At 35.8% G+C, this 20113-nt stretch overlaps 1 protein-coding gene across 2 annotated transcripts in view; it reads left to right on the top strand.

The window, feature by feature from the left end:
• The first annotated feature begins 918 nt into the window (after positions 1 to 918).
• The window catches only part of ptpn4b (protein tyrosine phosphatase non-receptor type 4b), a 64480-nt gene continuing 45285 nt past the window's right edge, over positions 919 to 20113 (top strand). For both annotated transcript variants that reach the window (XM_056447864.1, XM_056447863.1), the window contains exons 1-2: positions 919 to 1255; positions 18128 to 18282. In XM_056447864.1, coding sequence (XP_056303839.1) covers positions 18145 to 18282 — 138 coding nt within the window. In that variant the 5' untranslated portion in view covers positions 919 to 1255; positions 18128 to 18144. The remainder of the gene's footprint in view (positions 1256 to 18127; positions 18283 to 20113) is intronic.

The following is a 20113-nucleotide window of genomic DNA, read 5'->3' as shown; positions in this document are numbered from 1 at the left end:
CCAATGGAGAAAAACTGCCCACATTGCAAAATTTCTCTGGCCCTGATCTGGCCTACACAATTAGCTTTTGCTTGGCCCACATGCCGCAGTGAACTACTGTGATTGGACCAAGTCTGGCTTCCATACAAGGGCCAAACAATAAACCATATTTGGGCCAAGTCTCAGCCAAGTTAACAACCGATAATTGGGCCTGAACTGGGTCAGGTATGTTGGTGTGTCATGACGACAATGAATTTGATAAACCCATAAAGCATGTTTGGCCCACATGCTGTGTGCCAGTGCCAGTCGAATGCCTGCTGTGGCAACTTTATGCCAAATCTGGGCCAGAATTCATTGCTACTTGGGTGTAATACATTTTTTTGTCTGTCTGTTTGTCTGTCTGTCTTTCTGTCTGTCTGTCTAAATTCTCTATCTATCTACCTTTCTGTCTATAAGTCTGTTTGTCTTTATAAATCTATCTCTCAGTCTATCTATTAATTTGTCTGTTGTCTGCCTGTCTAAAAAGTGTTGGTCTGTCTGTTTACCTTTATTTCTATTTATTAGTCTTTCTGTCTGTCTTTATAAATTCAGTTTTGTCCTATCTATCTATCTATCTATCTATCTATCTATCTATCTATCTATCTATCTATCTATCTATCTATCTATCTATCTATCTATCTATCTATCTATCTATCTATCTATCTATCTATCTATCTATCTATCTATCTATCTATCTATCTATCTATCTATCTATCTATCTATCTATCTATCCCTCCGCGAGCGAGAGCCGAACATAAGTATCTGTGCATCGTCTCCAAAAACCCCGCCTCCGCCCCTCGGCCACGCCCCCACGTCAGACCTATGAGAGTGTGGGCGGGGCGTAAGCGGTTGCGCCATGTTAACGCTGCACGTTGCAGCCGCAGCAGCCAGTAGCAGCAATACAGAGAGAGACATATGCAGGATTATAGAGCTAAACCCGGCCAGCAGCAGCCACGGAGACGACTGCAACCGCGTTCATTCAATGCGCCGCACCCAAGAACAAGCACCCAGGAACGCGTTTGCCACTTTTGATTTTGCGCGGAATTATAATGCCAGAGGCCCCCTTGAATCGAATGTAATGTGAACACCTACAGCAATGTGGTTCTTTTCCTGCAGATGAGCTGCTGTTTTGTCCTCTCCCCCCCTCCACCTCCTCTTCCTCCTCCTCCTATCCTCCTTTCATCATAATTCAAGATCATCTTCAATTCACTGGACTCTCCTAGACCTGTTTATGAAGGTAAGCGCGCGTTACGCGTGTATTTCAGTATTTGTGTCACCGTGCATGCATGCATACCCCGTCTTCCTTTTTTATCCTATTGCATAGCAACCAATCCAGCCAATGCAAGCTTCCCAGATCCCTGAAAAGATGCACGGGCAAGCGTGCGTTCACCTTGCAAGCTGATTTTTTAAGGGACAGGTTGCTGCATAAATGCCTTTATGTAACACTCGTGGTTTAATTTCTGCTTGTCACGATAATCCATCCATATGATGTCCAAATGCGCTGATTTGAGCGGCCGGGCAAACATAGATTGCACGCACAGTGTGTTTCTTTTCTTTTCTTGAGACCTGGCAACCCTCTCGGTGGCCTCTTTTCCAGATCCTTCAGCTGAGATGCATTATGTGCGTTTATTTAAGCTTTATGTCACATCTGTACGTCTCGGCTTTGCTTCCCATTGTGCCGTGTTTTATTACATAACCCCCAGCCTTCATCCTCTGCATGCCAATAATCTGCTCGCATGCTGTGGGGATCCTTATATTGGTGCAATGTGTCACCCGTAAAGGTTTGTTTTAATTGTTTTCTGGGCACTACGCATCTCCCCTGGTTGAGTCGGTGACATCATCTCCTGTTCTGTCCCCCCTGGTGTGTGAGTGCGTGTGTGTGAGTGCGCATTCTTCAGCAGACTGTAATGCCAGTGTTCTTCACATGCACCTGTTTCATCCCAAATGAAAAAAAAAGGGGTGTTTTGTGCGACTGTGTTATTTTTGTGAAATGTTTTTGTACTGCAGAGGGGTCGGCTTTGGTTCAGGTGTAATAGGTAACTTGGATGGATCATGTGTTGCGTGCATGAATGGATGGATGGATGAATGAATGGCAGCCTGTTGGTCTGTTAGCATCTTTGTCTTCTCATCTTCTAGCTCAGTGCTTCTCAGCTGGGTTTGTTTGAGGGTTGCAAGTCATATTCTTGGTATGAATGCAATTGCACATAAAAATACTCCTACATTTTAAAAAAGCATGTGATTTTGTCAGGTAGACGATCTGCATTGAACATTTGCAAGCAAACATTTTAGTAGTGTAAAATAATTACATTATATAATTGTTATTTATACCACTAATTATTAATTATATTGGTGGAATATGTCAATAAAATATCAAAAAAAAAACCCATAAAAATTGTATATTTTTTGCTGCCTAATGTATTTACATTAATCCTAGATGCTTTGAAGAAAGTTCGTTTGATTTTTGCAATTTAATTGATCACACGCCATCAGTTTCCCCCCAAAAAGGGAAACAAGATGCTGTAAATATGTTGTGCATTTCATTAGACTGCACAGAGCAGCATTATAATAACTCTAAAATGTATTTAGTATAGTAAAACAGCGCTGCTTTTTCTCCACGTGATCATGAGTGCATCGGATATAGCATAATAAAAGCTCAGCTGTTTCCATAAAAATACGCATTTGTTTGTTGTGAATATGCTCCCTCTAGTGGCAAAAATTACGCAGTGCGTCCTTAAAGAGATTGTTCAACCAAAGATGAAAGTTCTGTCATTATTTACTCACTCTTGGCTTGTTCCCAACTAATGAAGTTACTTTGAAGACTGTTGCAAACCAGTAACCACTGAAAGGGTAGGAAAAACAAATACTGTGAAGTCAATGGTTATTTTTGTGAAATGTTTTTTTACTGCAGTGGGATTGGCTTTGGTTCAGATATATTGGGTAACTTGGATGGATCATGTCTTACGAGAATGAATGAATGGATGAATGAATGGCAGCCTGTTGGTCTGTTAGCATCTTTGTCTTCTCGTCTTCGAGCTCATTGGTTCTTAGCTGTGTTTGTTTGAGGTTTACAAATCATAGTTTTGGTATGAATGCAGTTGTACATAAAAATACTCCTACATTTTAAGTAAGCATGTGGTTTCTCAAGTGGACCACTTGCAGTGGACATTTACAAGCAAACATTTTAGTTGTGTAAAATAATTACATTGTAGAATTGTTATTTATAGCACTAATTATTAATTATGTTGGCAGAATATGTCAATAAAATATCCAAAAATACACTAAAATAGTGTTATTTGTTTTGCTGACTAATGTATTCACATTTTTCCTAGATGTTTTGAAGAAAGTTCGATGTATTTTTGCAATTTAATTGGTCACACGACATCAATTTTCCCCCAAAAAAGAAAACAAGATGCTTTAAATATGTTGTGTGTTTTATTAGACTGCACAGAGCAGCATTATAATAACTCTAAAATGCATTTAGTATAGTAAAACGGCGCTTCTTCTTCTCCATGTGATCATTAGTGCATCGGAAGCTGTGCGCTATGTGGCATAATAAAAGCTCAGCTGTTTCCATAAAAATACGCATTTGTTTGTTGTAAATGTGCTCCCTCTAGTGGTGAAAATAATATAATGTCTTTAAAGGGAGTGCACACCCAAAAATTAATGAATGTATAGATGGATGAATGGCAGCCTGTTGGTCTGTTAGCATCTTTGTCTTCTCATCTTCTAGCTCAGTGGTCCTCAGCTGGGTTTGTTTGAGGTTTAAGAGGCATATTTTTGGTATGCAATTGTACATTCTACATTTTAAGTAAGCAAGTGATTTCCTCAAGTGCACAATCTGCATTGGACATTTACAAGCAAACATTTTAGTTAAAGTGAAAAGCCACTAGGGCGATGCAGTGGCACAGTAGGTAGTGTTGTCGCCTCACAGCAAGAAGGTCGCCGGTTCGAGCCTCGGCTGAGTCGGTTGGTGTTTCTGTGTGAAGTTTGCATGTTCTCATTGCGTTAGCGTGGGTTTCCTCCGGGTGCTCCGATTTCCCCCACAGTCCAAAGACATGTGGTACAGGTGAATTGGGTAGGCTAAATTGTGCGTAGTGTATGAGCGGGGGTGAGTGTGTATGGATGTTTACCAGAGAAGGGTTGTGGCTGTACTGGATAAGTTGGCAGTTCATTCTGCTGTGGCGACCCCGGATTAATAAAGGGACTAAGCCGAAAAGAAAATGAAAGAATGAATAAAAAGCCACTAATTATTAATTATATTGCATTAAAGGCACATTATGTCACTAATAACTCAAAATATCCAAAAAACACTAGAATAGTGTTGCATATTTTGCTGATGCAACTATTTACATTTATTCCAGATATTTTGAAGAATATTTTATTTTATTTATTTATTTATTTATTTATTTATTTATTTATTTATTTATTTATTTATTTATTTATTTCCCTCAATTTCCGATTTGATTTTATGGAATACCAAAACAAAATGCTTTCAATATGTTGTGTGATTTATTAGACTGCACGGAGCAGCATTATAACAACCCTAAAATGTATTTAGAATAGCAAAGCAGTGCTGTGCACTATGGGGCATAATAAAAGCTCAGCTGTTTCCATCAATATACGCATTTGTTTGGCTCCCTCTAGTGGCGATAATTACATAATGTGTCTTTAAAGAGATTGCTCGCCTAAAAATGAAAGTTCTGTCACCATTTACTCACCCTTGACTTGTTCCAAACAAATTAAGTTACTTTGAAGACTGTTGCAAACCAGTAACCCCTGACAAAGGGGTTGGCTTTGGTTCAGGTGTAATAGGTAACTTGGATGGATCATGTGTTGCATGCGTGAATGAATGAATGGCAGCCTGTTGGTCAGTTAGCATCTTTGTCTTCTCATCTTCTAGCTCAGTGGTTCTCAGATGGGTTTGTTTGAGGGTTACAAATCATACTCTTGGGATGAATGCAGTTGTACATAAAAATACTCCTACATTTTAAGTAAGCATGTGATTTCTCAAGTGGACAATCTGCATTGGATGTTTGCAAGCAAACATTTTAGTAGTGTAAAAGAATGGCTAATTATTAATTGTATTGCATTAAAGGCACAATATGTATTCAATAATAATATCCAATAAAATATGCAAAAGAATAATGTTAAATATTTTGTTGAGGCATGTATTTATATTTATGCCAGATGTTTTGAAGAATGTTCGATTGATTTTTCCAATTGAATTGGTCACACACCATCAATATCCCCAAAAAGTGAAGAAAGATGCTTTAAATATATTGCGTTTCATTAGACTGCACAGAGCAGCATTATAACAACTCTAACATGTATTTAGTATAATAAAACTGCGCTGCTTCTTCTCCACATGATCGTAAGTGCACTAGAAGCTGTTAATTGTGGCATAATAAAAGCTCAGCTGTTTCCATCAAAATACGCATTTGTTTGTTGTGAATACGCTCCCTCTAGTGGCGAAGATTACATTGTGTGTCCTTAAAGGGATTGTTTAACCAAAGATGAAAGTTCTTTCATCATTTACTCACTCTTGACTTGTTCCAAACAAATGAAGTTACTTTTGAAGATGCAAACCAGCAACCATTGACATTCACAGAAGGAAAAACAAATACTTCTTAAAAAACATAAACTAGTTTGAAACAAGTCCAGGGTGAGTAAATGATGTTGGAATTTTGTTCTGGGGTAAATTTGGCAGTTATCTTTTCCCTTTTCACTATGTAGGAAGTAAAGTTGCTGTCTTCTAGGGCAATATGGTTAGGAAGAATTCTCTCATTGAAGCATAATAATCAAAGGTAAGGCTGCACGATTCTGGCTAAAATGTGAATCACGATTTATTTTTTTTTTTGCTTCAAATCAAGATCACGATTCTTTCTCACGATTCTTTAGACGTAAAATAAAGGATGTAAAATAAAGGTTAATATGACTAGGCTATTATTATTGTTAATTCTCAAACACCGTCACCTTGAAATGATAAGGTTCTATCTGAATGATTCGTTCTAAATGATTTTGAGATATAAGTGCTTCAATAAGCAAACAGTATATGTGCAACATTTGTTTTTTTTTTTAAAAGTCTTAATGTAAACATTTTTCATTTGATAAGAATGTCAATAACTCAATTTTGACAAAAATGTCAGATAGAACCTTATAATTCTAAAGTGACATGGTATGATATGGTAATACAGCAATAATAATATTAGGCCTATGTGTAGGTCTACTGTTGCTTAAAATGCTAAATTTTGTACAGTCATTATGGTGGACTTGAACAGACTTTCAATATGTTCTGTTTGTTAATTCACAGTAAAATGACATCAGAATACAACTATTCATAATTATTATGTTTGAGATATATGCTTGTCATTTGTCATTGACAACATTATTAGACCATTTGTTTCCACTGGTAAAATCAGACATTTGTCATTATCAGATTTCTTCTTGCATTATATTCAACATTATATAAGCTAGCTATACTGACACTGTAAAACTTTTATTTTCATGCACAACACTGTGTGTTAGCTAAAGAAAAAACATATCAAATGCTTGTCATTATCATAACTGTAAAATGAGATATGATCATTTAAATGATGTGCGGCCAGTTTTATTTTCACTTCCTGCTGCCATCACTGTGATTAAAAAACACACACATGCAAATCATTCTTTCAGCGCGGCTCTCAAACGATCGCTCTGTGCAACAAACTGAACGTTACTTACAACTTGTTATTCACAGCCTATGCAGGTTCTGTTCACAAAGGTAGCCGTCATTGGCATGTTGCATCCACCCGTGCGCGTTCTCGGTAGCTCGTGGTCATCTCACGTGTGATTTCGCGGCCGCAAATACATCATTACATGAAGACAGAAATTACATTTCTGGGTGAATTATATCTTATAAATACAGGATGTGACACTGTTAACGCCATTTGAGGGTGCTCATGTTACTGTGAAGACTTGTGCGACTATAAGCTTCTCTCCAGACCTTGAAAATATAATTGGATCGTAGAAAAGCTGAATTAAGATTGTGTGTAGGGTCGAATCGTGATCGAGATCTTTTTTTTGATTAATCGTGCAGCCCTAATCAAGGGACTTTGTTGCCATACCATGCCAGCAGCATGCACAATGATGATGGTATGGCAGTCCCTTGATAATTATTCTGGAATGAGAGTATAGTTCCTATGGAAAATAGCAACTTTTCATTTTCCTTCAGTCTTAGTACACAATGAAACTACAGAAAAGGCTAGCTTTAAACAGCAAAATTATTGAAACATTTTCTTTTTTAATCTTAAATGAGATGCTAATGGTCTAATTCGATTCAGTGATCTATGCTAAGCTAAAAGTGCTCCTGCCTGACCCAGAGATTGGCTGAATGGATTAAAATGGTAACAGTTTTTTCTTATGGGGATTTGTAAAATAAGCCTATTTCCCTCAAAAAAATGAGTGTTCCTTCAAACATGCAAGCAATTTTTAAAAAAATGTTTAATGTTTGCAATTATACTTGTAAATTTTGAATAGTCAGCTCCATCTGTATATTTTAAAATATTTTCGGCAGCAAATTGATATTAAATTCTTGCAATTATTTAAAAGTGTTACTTATAATGTCTTGCCTGTACTGTTTTGGGCTGCCACTTGACATCCAGTACATCTGGTTCCTAAAGTAAAACCATTTAAAAACATCTGCAACTGCTTCAACGTTTACTTGTAAAAATGTCCTTATAATAATGAAAAAAAAACTGAATTGAATTCAAATATTGACAATTTGGTAAATGTATAAATGGCAACAAACTACTTCATTATGTTCAAAGTGTTGTTTTAATTTTATGCCAACAAACGGACACATTATGTTCAAAATATTGTTTTAATTTTCATACCATTTATGGTACCGTTATTGACATATTGTCAATTAATAATGAAAAGGATAGTTAACCCCAAAAATGACTCATTTATTCAACCTCAAGGGATTCCAAACCTATATTCTGTGAATGTTTTGAAAAAAGCTTTAAAAAAAAAACGGTAACCATTGACTTTCATTGTAGGAAAAACAAACACTATGGAAATCATTGGTCACCGGTTTCCAGCATTCTTCAAAATATCTTCTTTTGTGTGATGAAAGGAAGTCAAACAGGCTTTTAACATGTAAAAGGCGAGTAACTGATGACTGATGTTTTCAGTTTTGGGTGAACTATTCCTTTAATAATGGATTCTTCACTTCATGCTCACAGAATCCCTATGATGATTTTGTTATATAGGTTATGATGACACTAGAGGCACAAATGGAAATGTTATCCAGGATTTGGTTTGAGGAGGCTGACCCAGACATTATTTTTTTGGGGTGGGGGTAAACTCATTTTGTAACCTCACAGACTGTGATCTTATGTTGGTGTTGGTGGTCTGAACCCCGCTCAGTGGAAAATTGTAAGAGTTTCGGTGTTTGTGGTATTCGATGGCATCCGGGGAAACTTCTACAGAAGAGAAACGTTCCACCACACACACTTTCTCAAACACACACATTTATTGCCAAGTTATACAAAGAGATTATCCTTTCTGCATTGACACGCAGGACAAAGAAAGCTGCGCTGATGTAACTATCAGATATGAAAGTTATTTATAGGAGCGATGTGTGGTTTTTGAGCTCTTACAATTAAAATCTTTGAGGTTTTTATATCTCAAATCATCTTTATTTCACAGGCGCCATCTTAACAGTGATCATAAGATCTTAAACAGTGATGTGATTTGTTTAAAAGGATGTAAATTTAGTCAAAGGGTTCAAGTATGCTCAGGTTCGCTTGTTATTGATGGCACATTTTGTCTGACAGTACCATTCCGTGTAAATTGTGTCACGTATTCATGATAGTAATCAGTTGGATGTTGGAGTTTAAATGTGTGGCTCTGACTGCATTGAAAGGTTGTATGTTTGTTCCTTAAGGTCATGAACTCTGACCCCCTGTTGTTTACACAGCTGCCACTTTTAGTGTTGAGAGCTTGTTTGGTACATATGTAAAGAAACTTAGGTGCATCTTTTTTTTTAGAAAAACCATGCAAGTAACTGTGAATGATAACTGATCCGCATGTCATTTCAAAGGACTTTAGGGGAATAGTTATTATTTGTTTTATTAGTTTGTAAAATAGTAATATTGATGAAAGCGTGATCATTTAGTGCACAATATGTAGTATCGACACTGACATCGCAACGTGTGTATCTGTAATAGTCGTGTTCGTGGGATTTTTAATGTTGAGCTGGGTTTGTAGTTGACCTTCACCACAGTTCACATGATTTGTGGAGTCATTGGTAAGTTTAACTACTGTATATTGGTGTGAATGTTTATCAGTTGCTTGTATTATTAAGGCCTGTGGCTGTGTAAGCGTTTCAAGTGTTATTTTGTACTGTTTTTATACTTTTTTTTTGTAGTAGGGCTGCACAATATCGTTTCAGCATCGATATCGCAATGTGATCTCATCGCAAGTACACAATATTGTTTTTTGAGGCCTGTGACTGTGTGAGGATTTTTAAAAGCATTCAGGCATGAGAATATTTACTGTTTGTAACTATGAAAAATTAATAACGATTAGTTTTATTAAATTGTTCATAAAATGAAGACTATAACTGACTACATTTCGACTAGGGCTGGGCGATATGCCAAAGATCCAATCTCGACTATTATTTTTCATATTGAATGATATCGTTATATATTTCGATATAAGTTGTTAACGCTTCCAGATTTAAAAGAGTATCCCAACAATGATTGAAGCCACAAAAATGAGAGGGTCCGTTAAGTGGAATAACATATTTTCGGCTGATAAATTTTCGGTGGCCGAAAACTCTGTACATCTCTAATATCAACACACTTTTAGATTCCCATTGTTGCACATTTCTGCTGTGTGATTGGCTCTTAGATCAATATAGAGTAAAAAAAGGTCCAGAGCTTATCAATGTTAATAACAAATTTGATCACAATTCGATATAATATTGTTTATCGGCCCAGTCCTAATTTTGACTCTTAGGAAAACAAACACTGTTTATTTCATTTGTATATTTTTCTTTATTGAGTTTATCTATGCTTGTAGATTGTTTCCTACATTTTATTCATACGCACTTTCGTACAGAATCGTCCTGATCAATCTAAAATGATAAATTCTTTCCATACAGTTATTTAACTAATCCAGTGAAATTGTATTCATATCGCAATATGTATATCGCAGAACAAAAAATATCGCATTGTAAGATTTTTACAATATTGTGCAGCCCTAATTTGTAGTTTTGAAAAAGATTAAATATTTGGTAACACTTTACAAAAGGGTTGTAATGTTTGAGACTGTATTTACTGACATGAACTAACAATGAACAGTATGGTATTTATTTTTGTTAACATTAGTGCATCAACACATATCACTACGATGTTAACGGTGATACAAGTTCGATTCCCAGCTCGACTTCCCCTCTGCTTCCCACACTTTCCTGTCTATAATCTCTGCTCTCCTATAACAAGAAAGTTAAAAACCCCTTAAAAAACAGAAGTTAGTGCTAACAAAGTTGTTTGTTGTTAGTTCATGTTAACGCACAGTGTATAATCTAGCATTAACAAGCATAAATTTGGGATTTAATAATGGATTAGTAACTGAGCTATCATGCTGCAGAAGTATTGTTCATGCTTTGTTCATGTTAATTAATGCGTTAACTAAATTAATACATTAACTAGTGAAGCCTTATTGTGGAGTTTTGGTCAATATTGTAATCGCGATCATTAAAAACGATTATCCGTGAGCCATAATATGAAACATTTTTCTCAATGTTGATTAATAATGATTCTCATTAAAACAGCAGACATGAAACAAATGAAAACTGCTTTAAGCATAGTCTTCACTGTAAGAATTAAACTTGATTTGTTTCATATTAAAGATACATAATCATTCAGTCAAGTGCAGTGAGTGATTTTTTCTTTTATTTTTTTATTTTCTTTGTTGTTTGATTATTAGTTATGATAAGCACAGTCGGCAGCAGGAATATATCACTTTAAAAGCTGCACGGATCTAATATACTGTTACACATGCATTTTATTCTCAACTGTTTATGTTCATTTATTACATATCAAACCAGGATTTTGGCACATTTTTGTGTATTTTTGTCTATTTAATTGTGCAGAATAGGCTAAAAAAAGACTCTACAAGTGACTTCTGCTCTATCTTTACCAGAGTTTTTAAAAAAGCTTTTAAAAAAAACGTGAATAAATCTAGTACACTTCAATAAATCAAACATGTCCCATGCTACAAAAGTCACATTACAGGATTTGACTGATTTTTCACGTGAAATATTGATATGCAGAGGAACAAATTCGAGCTGCTGGAAATGGGGCAGAATATTTTTATTTGTAATCATTGGAAGAAATTCGAAAAAAATGAGAAATTGATTCGAGATTCGAGAAATTGAAAAAAAATCTAAATCGAAAGTGAATTTTGATGAATTGCATAGCCTAAAGCACTTTATTTGTGTATATATGGACTTTCTACAAAACCATATTTGTAAAAGCATTTTATCTATCAATCAAGCATTATCCGATTATTTCATCCGATTGTGTTGGCTTTATGTAAGAAAAGCTTTAATTATTATAAATTATGTGAGAAAATCCATTTAATTTATACTTTTTGTATACTTTTAATAGTATACTCTAGTTTACTTTTTCTTGCCATAAAAAATACATAGAAGCTGGCATGGCGTTAAACACAAACAAACAAAAACTCGCCACAAAATCACTGAAATATGAATTCTTTCCAAATATAGCTGTTCAATGTATATCGCAAAAGAAACAAAAATATCGCAATGTTAGTATATTTTCAATAAACGTCCTCTAATTTTCTTTGAAACTCAAAATAAGGCATGTTGAAAAACCATGTTTACTGTCCTTTAAAAAGAAACTCAACGGGGTCCAATTAGGTGTTGTTTGAACCCCATTAGGTTTTTCAGGTGACTGTGGTGTTCCAGTAACTGTGGCTTTTACATGCTAGTGAATGGTAGTCACCATCTTACTCGACCTTAGCACCAGTCAAAGCGCTGCGAATGTGTTAAGCCAGTGTTCCTGGAAAGAGACTTTGTATACGACATCGCGTAAGCTCATAACCTGCTCCCCGTGAGCTGCACTGTGGCCAGTAATCATTGTTTTCTTTCATGTTGTGGTTAAAGTGCAGAGGAAAATTATGTAAATGAACAACATTAGTCATATTATGATAAACAATGACTCAAGACTGGGGGTTTGTAGAGCCATAGATTGGTTGTTTGAATGTTTTAAAACGAGTGTCTAAAGCATTCTAACCAGATGGGTTTTTGACCAAACTTTTAAAGTGGTTGAAAGTGGACAAGCTCAAAATACATCTTAAAAAGGTGTAATATAACCTAAAGTCTTTAGCTCTCGATATTTTTGAAAACGTCCAAAATGAGGTGTCTAGAAACGAAACCTAACATTGGGTTGCCTCAAGTCTGGATTTCTATGGTGGGCCATCGGATGGTTTGGCACTAAAGAATCAAGAGTAAACTGCGTAAAGCAGAGTCTAGAGTTTTTCATTCAAGATTCATTTTTACAGTTTTGTTGTTTTGGTTTTTGTGTTTTTGATGGTAAAATTCCTTAAATGTAGTTGAATTTACAAAATGTAGAATCTGAGGGTTCAAAAAAATATAAATATTGAGAAATCTCCTTTAAAGGGCCATGAACCCCCCTGTCTCAGCAGGGTGTTTTCACACCTCCAGTTTGAAAAAAGTCAGGAAAGTGGGTGAGTTCAGATTTGTTTAGGTGGGAGTGTTGAGTGGCGAAAGAGGGAAGGGTTTGCATGAAAAGGGAAGTTTCAGTTCGAGTACACACTGAGGCAAAACAACACACAGACGCAGGGGAGAAAGACAGTGACTATGTTTACATAAACATCAGTAATCAAATTATTTGCCAAATTCTTAATTTGTCGACTTTAACTGCATTATGACACTTTCACTTTCATTCGGGAACATTTTATGCATGCCCCCTGTGACAAACGAGATATTGGATCTGAGGAACTGCTGGAAGAGTGTTGTTTTATTGAAATGTTTGATACCGCACGCCAAATAGGAGAAATAAACCCTCCGCATTTGTCTGTAAATTAGATGCACTCGGTAGGTAGCATCAGAAAGCCCTGTCACAAAATGCAGTGAAAATCCTACACGACGGTAATAGTTTGATTAAGGTGTTTACATGTTTGCATTCAGAAAGCAGCATTTATAGCGGATCTTTCAGCCCATAATATTGTAGTGATATTAATGTACTGTAAACTTAGTAACTGAATAATTTTGACTGAGGTATGTCTTTAAAAACTGAAGGAGTACTGCTGACGATACTAACTAACTCTGCCATCTGAATAAACATAAACAAAGAACACTGATCACTCACTTACCAAATCTGTGGCGACAGGACAATCAACATGAACTGTAACCGTGTCTTTTTTTTTTTAAAGGAGGCGAGTGGCAAATCTGGATTTCACCATTTCCAGATGTAAAAAGCTCCCGGATAAAGAATGTTCCTTACAAACTTCCTTACCAACGACTGTAATCCACACATGAGTCCAGCTGCACTCTCATAGCGGGAAAAAAAAAACACTTGTTGCAGCACATTTATAAATGCAACACTGATGACCCATATCTCCGAACAATTCTTCTTCTTCCACTTGTTTTAATTACGGTTTGTAACACAACGTGGCGTCTTGCTGCCTTTCGGAATATTCTAACAGGTAAAAACAGTCTTCAAAGCTATCATGCATATTAATGAAGTTGCCGTCATTTGGGATGCACCGATGCTATTTTTTTGGAACCGATCAGATCTTGATACCAAAATTCTGAGTATCGATCGATTCCGATCCCAATAGTGTGCCTTTTTTTTCTCCCAAGTAGGGATGTTCAAAATAACCGATTAACCGTTAACCAAAAGGGTGTGTTTGTAACCAGTAATGGTATCAGTTAAACAATTAAAAAAATATATTGTTTTATATATTTTTAAAGTTTGGCTGCATAAGGGGCCGATCACAGCGAACGTGCTTTTTGCGTTGAGACTGAGCATCTTTGCATCTTTTGAATGGTTTACTAACGTTTTGCTGTTGCGCACTATGTGCGCTCGAGAGGAAAAAGCATGTTACCTCAGTCGCGTCTTTTTCATTCTTCAGTCAAATGAGGTGATGCCAGTGTTTGTGTTGTCAAGATGACTACGGCGAGCTTTTAATGATGTATGAGAGACGTGTGGTCGCTGTTTCAAGTCATTCAAAGCTGTATGACTACAAATCTTGAATATCATAATGCTATAAAAATTACAATTATAACAACATTGACAGCAACACTCGCGCACAATAAGCCTCAGCTGATTCAGTCGTTTCCTAGTGACATAAAAAAAGAGCACCGCGCTCCTTTTTTTCTTGTCATCAATAAAGGCAGTGCGGTGCGCCTCGCATTTTTGGAATGGAAAAGCGCATGCAGTAATAGTAACACGTGCAACCACACGTGCCTACAGATGTATTTTGTCAAAGAAGCAAAATGAAAGAAGGATATTTCTGGTCACAGATTGACACAGACGAGTTGTCAAACCAGCGCTGAAGCTAGTGCTGCCTGTAGCCGCGTCATAAACTTAATAGACAGGCTATTGAATACTTAGTGTTCAACCAACAAACCAACCTTTTTTCCATTTGGAAAATTACAGTTAATAATAGTTCTTATATAATATAAATTTTTAAATAGCATACATAGCCTAATCTACTAATCAAACAAATTCAAAGATTTCTTGATTTTTGCATAATGATAACTCTGCACCAAACTGAGGCTTTCATTTTACAGCTTAAAAAACATGTATGCAAATTAATGCCATATCATATGTAAACAAAATTGTTATATGCTATGTTGTAGCCAATACTTTACAAAAAGTCAACATATGAGCCTTAAGGCTTATTGCCATTGTCTTTTATTACACTCAGTGCGCACGCATGAACCGCGAGTGACACAGAGGAAATAAGTCATAATCATAATTAAGACATAATCTTTAAACTAATGAATTCTATTAAAAATGTTGACAGAGGTTTTGTAATATAATACTAACAGCGAAGCATTAATTAAATGCATATTTTCCGTGGAGCGATCTATTTGAGGTAGCCTTTTATTTTTATTTGATGGAAGAATTAAACATGATTGGACAAACAGCCTATGCCGGTTTTTAAAAAGGATTCAGTCAGTGTTTTTGTTTTGTAATCTAAATTTGTCATTTAAGTGAAAAAGATCTAGAGCAGGGTTTATTTTGTTTTTTTTTATTTAGTTTATTCTGTTTTTCTATGCTGCTGAAAACATTGCAGGTGCGTGAAGATGCTCTGTTATGTTCTGTATGCTGTTTGCATGTTAAAATAAATCAGTATTTTAAAATGCAATGTTTAATGTGTCACACAAAATAGGCACGTCAATTAAAAAAAAATTAAATTTAAAATTTAAAATGATCTGGTAATGGTTAACGAGTGGCGGTTTTTGGTTGGCAAAATTAACTGAAATAAGCAGTTTCTATAGCTCTAGTGCTAAACTCAAATAATATATCCTCTTTAGTAAAAAAATAACAGACCTATAGGTATACATGATAGATGGCACAGTCTTACTAAAAACATGCTTGCTGTAAACTAGGCTACATTATTTGATCATTCATTGTGATATTGTCCTTTCTTAGATTAAGATTTTTCTTTGAAATCTGCAATAGGCTACTATTGACATCATTGGTAAAATAATCAGCCTAATTCTAATGATTTTAGACATAAAAAAAATATTTCATTTGGACTCATATTGAATATTGTTGCTAATTTCTATAAAAACGCAATTACGCAATTGGTTAACTCTTTATGCTATTATAAGTGTTGTGTTTTGAGGTTGTAAACCAGTCATAGTAAAGTTCCAGAAATTATTTTTTACCACTTTTTGTCACATACATGTATTTTAGGTTTTACATTTTACACTGATCAAAATTGTATATAATTGAAAACAACATTTTTGTTTACAAGAAAGATAAATTACAAAAATGTAAACATTTTAGTTTAAGTTTAAGTTTAAACATGCGTCAGCATTAAATAGTTGTCTTGACAAGTCATTGTGATTTTTATGTGTCTATTTATTAATTTACCCTTCTTTAATTATCCATTGTTATAAAAAAGCCCATTTACAACATTTCTTACAATATCTGACTAGCATGTTACTCAGTTCACTTGTGTGCTCTCAGCATTTTGCGCAGAAACAAAGTGTTCTATAACTTTTTGTTGTTGTTGTTGTCCTAATTATACACATGTAAACAATGAGTTTGGATTGACCAGTTAGGTTAGGATTAGCCAGCTAGCATTGAAGTTTACCATTGATGCATTGATGAAGGCGCTTTTATATCCTGAGTGAAACAAATCTTTTGAAAAGTTTGCAAATGCGAATTATGTGTATTTTCATCAGTTTGTCAGAGCGGCTGACTATAGTATTGGTAGCCTAGCAACCAGCTGTAAACAAGGCAAGCATAATGGATACAGCTGATTGGTCAGTTGGGTGTAGTGTTCGCTAGGTCATAGTTTGTTTAGCAAATGCATATTCATCTCCCATAATTCGCATTAACCCTTTTTTCTAAAGTGAAAATCCACCTCAAGTGAGCGTTAAAAACACATTTTTGGCATTTTTATCGCTCCTTTCTTGTGGGATAATTCAAAATGAGCATTAACACTGTGTTCTGTGTTAGCGTTAAAAACATTCATTAGCATTTTTAGCACATTAGTTAATATTTCGTGGCATTATTTTCAGCAAAACAATGTTTGAATGATTAAACATCGAAATCCCTACTTAATATTTATTCGTTGTAGTTGTGTGCATATGTTAGTTATGCACATTAGCCCACTACCAAAGTGTTGAAGTTTGCAAGTAGCTGGGTTTCCATCAAAATGTGAAGCGAATCTTTTTCAAAGTTTGCAAAAAAATATCTAAAAAGCTCCAAATGTTAATAAAGTGTGTCTTCATCAATTTGTTAGAGTGGCTTACTGTAGTATTGGTAACCTAGTAACCAGCAGTAAACAATGCAAACGTAATGGAGACGTTGGTGTAATGTTCGCTAGTTTAGAGTTCCTTTAAATGCATTTTCAACTCCCATTTTTCATATTAACCCTTTTCCTAAAGTCTAAACCCACCTCAAGCGAGCGTTTTTGTGAACTAAAGAACTATTTTTCAACATTTCCATCACTCCTTTCTCGTGTGATACTTCAAAATGAGCATTAACTCTGTTAGCGTTAAAAACATTAGCATTTTTAGCTCATTAGTTAATATTTTGGCATACTTCTGATCAAAACAATGTTTGAATGATTAAACATTGAAATGTCTACTTAATATATACTTGTTGTGTTTTTATCCTTGATATTTATCGTTGAAAATATCAACATCAGCCAAGAACTAGCAAATATAATTTTTTGCTTGAAGATTTCATCGTGTTCGGTTCTAGTAGAAACTGTAGAAAGCGTTATCTCTGTCATTGAAATGCCTCAGTCATTCTTTTCGAATATGAATAGGTTCGCAACAAAGTATCTTTTGAGGAACTCAAGCTCACCGATTGTCTTGAGGAATCTGAGAGCTGTTGGAAAAATGACCTCGCTTGCATTGAGCGGAGCGATTAGTATCACTTAAAAGAAAAAAAGAAACCTTGAATGAAAGCATTCAATCTTACAGGCGAGCAGTTTCAGATGCTAATTCAGGTTAGCTCACGGAAAAAAGTAAACGTATCAGGCAGTTTCCTTTCAAGAGTTTTATGAATCTAAATTATCTTGACACCAACCTTGACCACAAATTCCTTTATGAGAGTCTTCAGTTGAGAGGCTAATAATATCGAAGTGGCCTGTTAAGAAAGATATGTATTTATATATATTTAGCATTCACGCTAGTAGAACTTGGAATCTACAAAACATTTACCGTGCTCATTTATAGCGGAACTTTTAGGTGGAGTGCAGTTGAATGTTTGTAAATGATGTTTGCTGTTGGATCACATGAGCTAGTGTGTGTGTGCGTTTTACACCGCTTAATAATGTGTACTGCAGGTCAAATGACCTTTAGCCTCGGTGTGTTTTGCAGACGGAGTGGGGACCGTAATGACCGCACGCTTCCGGTTGCCTGCTGGCAGATCTTACGATGTGGGAGCGTTGGAGGAGGCCAGAGAGAGACAGCACGCGCAGGTGGAGTGTAACGTTTTACTGCTGGACAACACAGTGCAGACCTTCAGAGTCAATGTGAGTATGCACACATCTAATCATGCGCCTTCAGCCTCTTTAATAAAGCTAATCAAGCTGTTAGGACTAGCCGTTTTCCCCAAGAAGGCTTAAAGGGATTGGCTAGTCCACCCAAACAAGCAAATTTGCTGTTAACCTGTTTAATCCCACTGGTCACGGTTTTGACGTGACACGTTTTCTCATTGTCAAATGTGTTGTTCTTGGCTTTGGGCGAGAAATTCAACTTTTAAAGGTCCTATGATATTAAAATAAAGTTTTTTAGAAGTTAATATCAGTAATGGCAGCATGGTGGCTTAGTGATTAGCACTGTCGCCTCACAGCAAGAAGGTCGCTGGTTTGACTCCCGGCTTGGCCAGGTGGTTTCTGTGTGGAGTATGCATGTTCTCCCCGTGTTTGCGTGGGTTTCCTCCGGGTGCTCCCGTTTCCCCCACAATCTAAAGACATGCACTACAGGTGAATTGAATAGACTAAATTGGCTGTGTAGTGTATGGCTGTTTCCAGTACTGGGTTGTAGCTGGAACGGCATCCACTGTGTAAAACTTATGCTGGAATAGTTGGCGGTTCATTCCGCTGTGGCGATCCCTGATGAATAAAGGGACTAAGCTGAAGGAAGATGAATGAGTATCAGTAATGTTGATTTTTAGGATGTATATGAGGATATCAACCACTCTCACTGGCAGAGCAGTGATGAAACAAAATGCTATTGGCTATTTTTTTTATTTAAAGGGGAGGGGCTACACTATTTCCCACCATTTATTCATGTTTCAGTTGAGATTATGTCAAACATAGAGTAAAAATACACATTTCAAAGCACTGTATGGGACGTTTAAATGAAAAAAAAAAATAGATCATTTTGATTCAAATGTATCAATGTCACTTTAGCTGATCAGTTTATGTACTTCCTGCTTGGCAGATTGTGACTGGTTGTATGTACTCAAATTACAAAAAATAAAATTGGGATTAATTTACTCGCCTTCAGGTCATCCAAAATGTAGGTGATGTTTTTTTGTAGAACATTAAAGATGTTTTTAAGCTGAAACTATGGTCCTTGGTGATTCATAAAATGTAAATCAATACAGAATTAAAAATAACATATAGAGGCAGACAATTAATACCTGACAATACATTGAGGTCTCATGAAACAAAATGATTGATCTGTGCAAGAAAAGGAGCACTATTTACATTATTATTACTGAAAATTGAGGAATTAATGTTTATTTTCATATGTTTTTGGCTGGTTCCTAATAAAGTTAGGACAAAAATATCGTAAATAAACACTAAAGTTCACATTGTAGGTTTTTATTGGACCTGGGCCAATAGGAAACCACATAGCAACCAATCAGAGCCTTCCAGCAGTGCACTAAAGCCAATCAGAATGCCTTAGGGGTGCCATAGCAAAGCCCTGGCAACCACCACTCAGAAAACGCTGATTCTGGCAGTAAAGTCTTGATCAGATACGGCCGGCAGGAAGTGCGATATGCACATCAATATACTGTAGCAGCAATTTTTATGACACTGTATAACAATAATTAATATTTTTACAGTACTGCGATGGTTGGGGTAGGCATTAAAAAATACAATTTATTAAGTAATTTAATAGATAGCATAAATAATACTCGGTACAACTACTGTTTTTGCCTTACTGTAACGGTTGAGTTTAGGGTTGGGGTGGGGGTAGACGTTAATAAAATACCATTTATTGGGTAATAAATAACATAAATATTACTCTGTACAACTGTTTTTACATTACTGTGATGGTTGGGGTAGGGCTAAGACGTTAATAAAATACAATAAATAGGAAATTTAATAAATAATGTAAATAATTCTCGTT

The sequence above is a fragment of the Danio aesculapii genome, chromosome 22 (assembly GCF_903798145.1).
Source record: "Danio aesculapii chromosome 22, fDanAes4.1, whole genome shotgun sequence".
NCBI classification, from domain to species: domain Eukaryota; kingdom Metazoa; phylum Chordata; class Actinopteri; order Cypriniformes; family Danionidae; genus Danio; species Danio aesculapii.
This window is presented reverse-complemented; position numbering and strand designations above follow the sequence as displayed.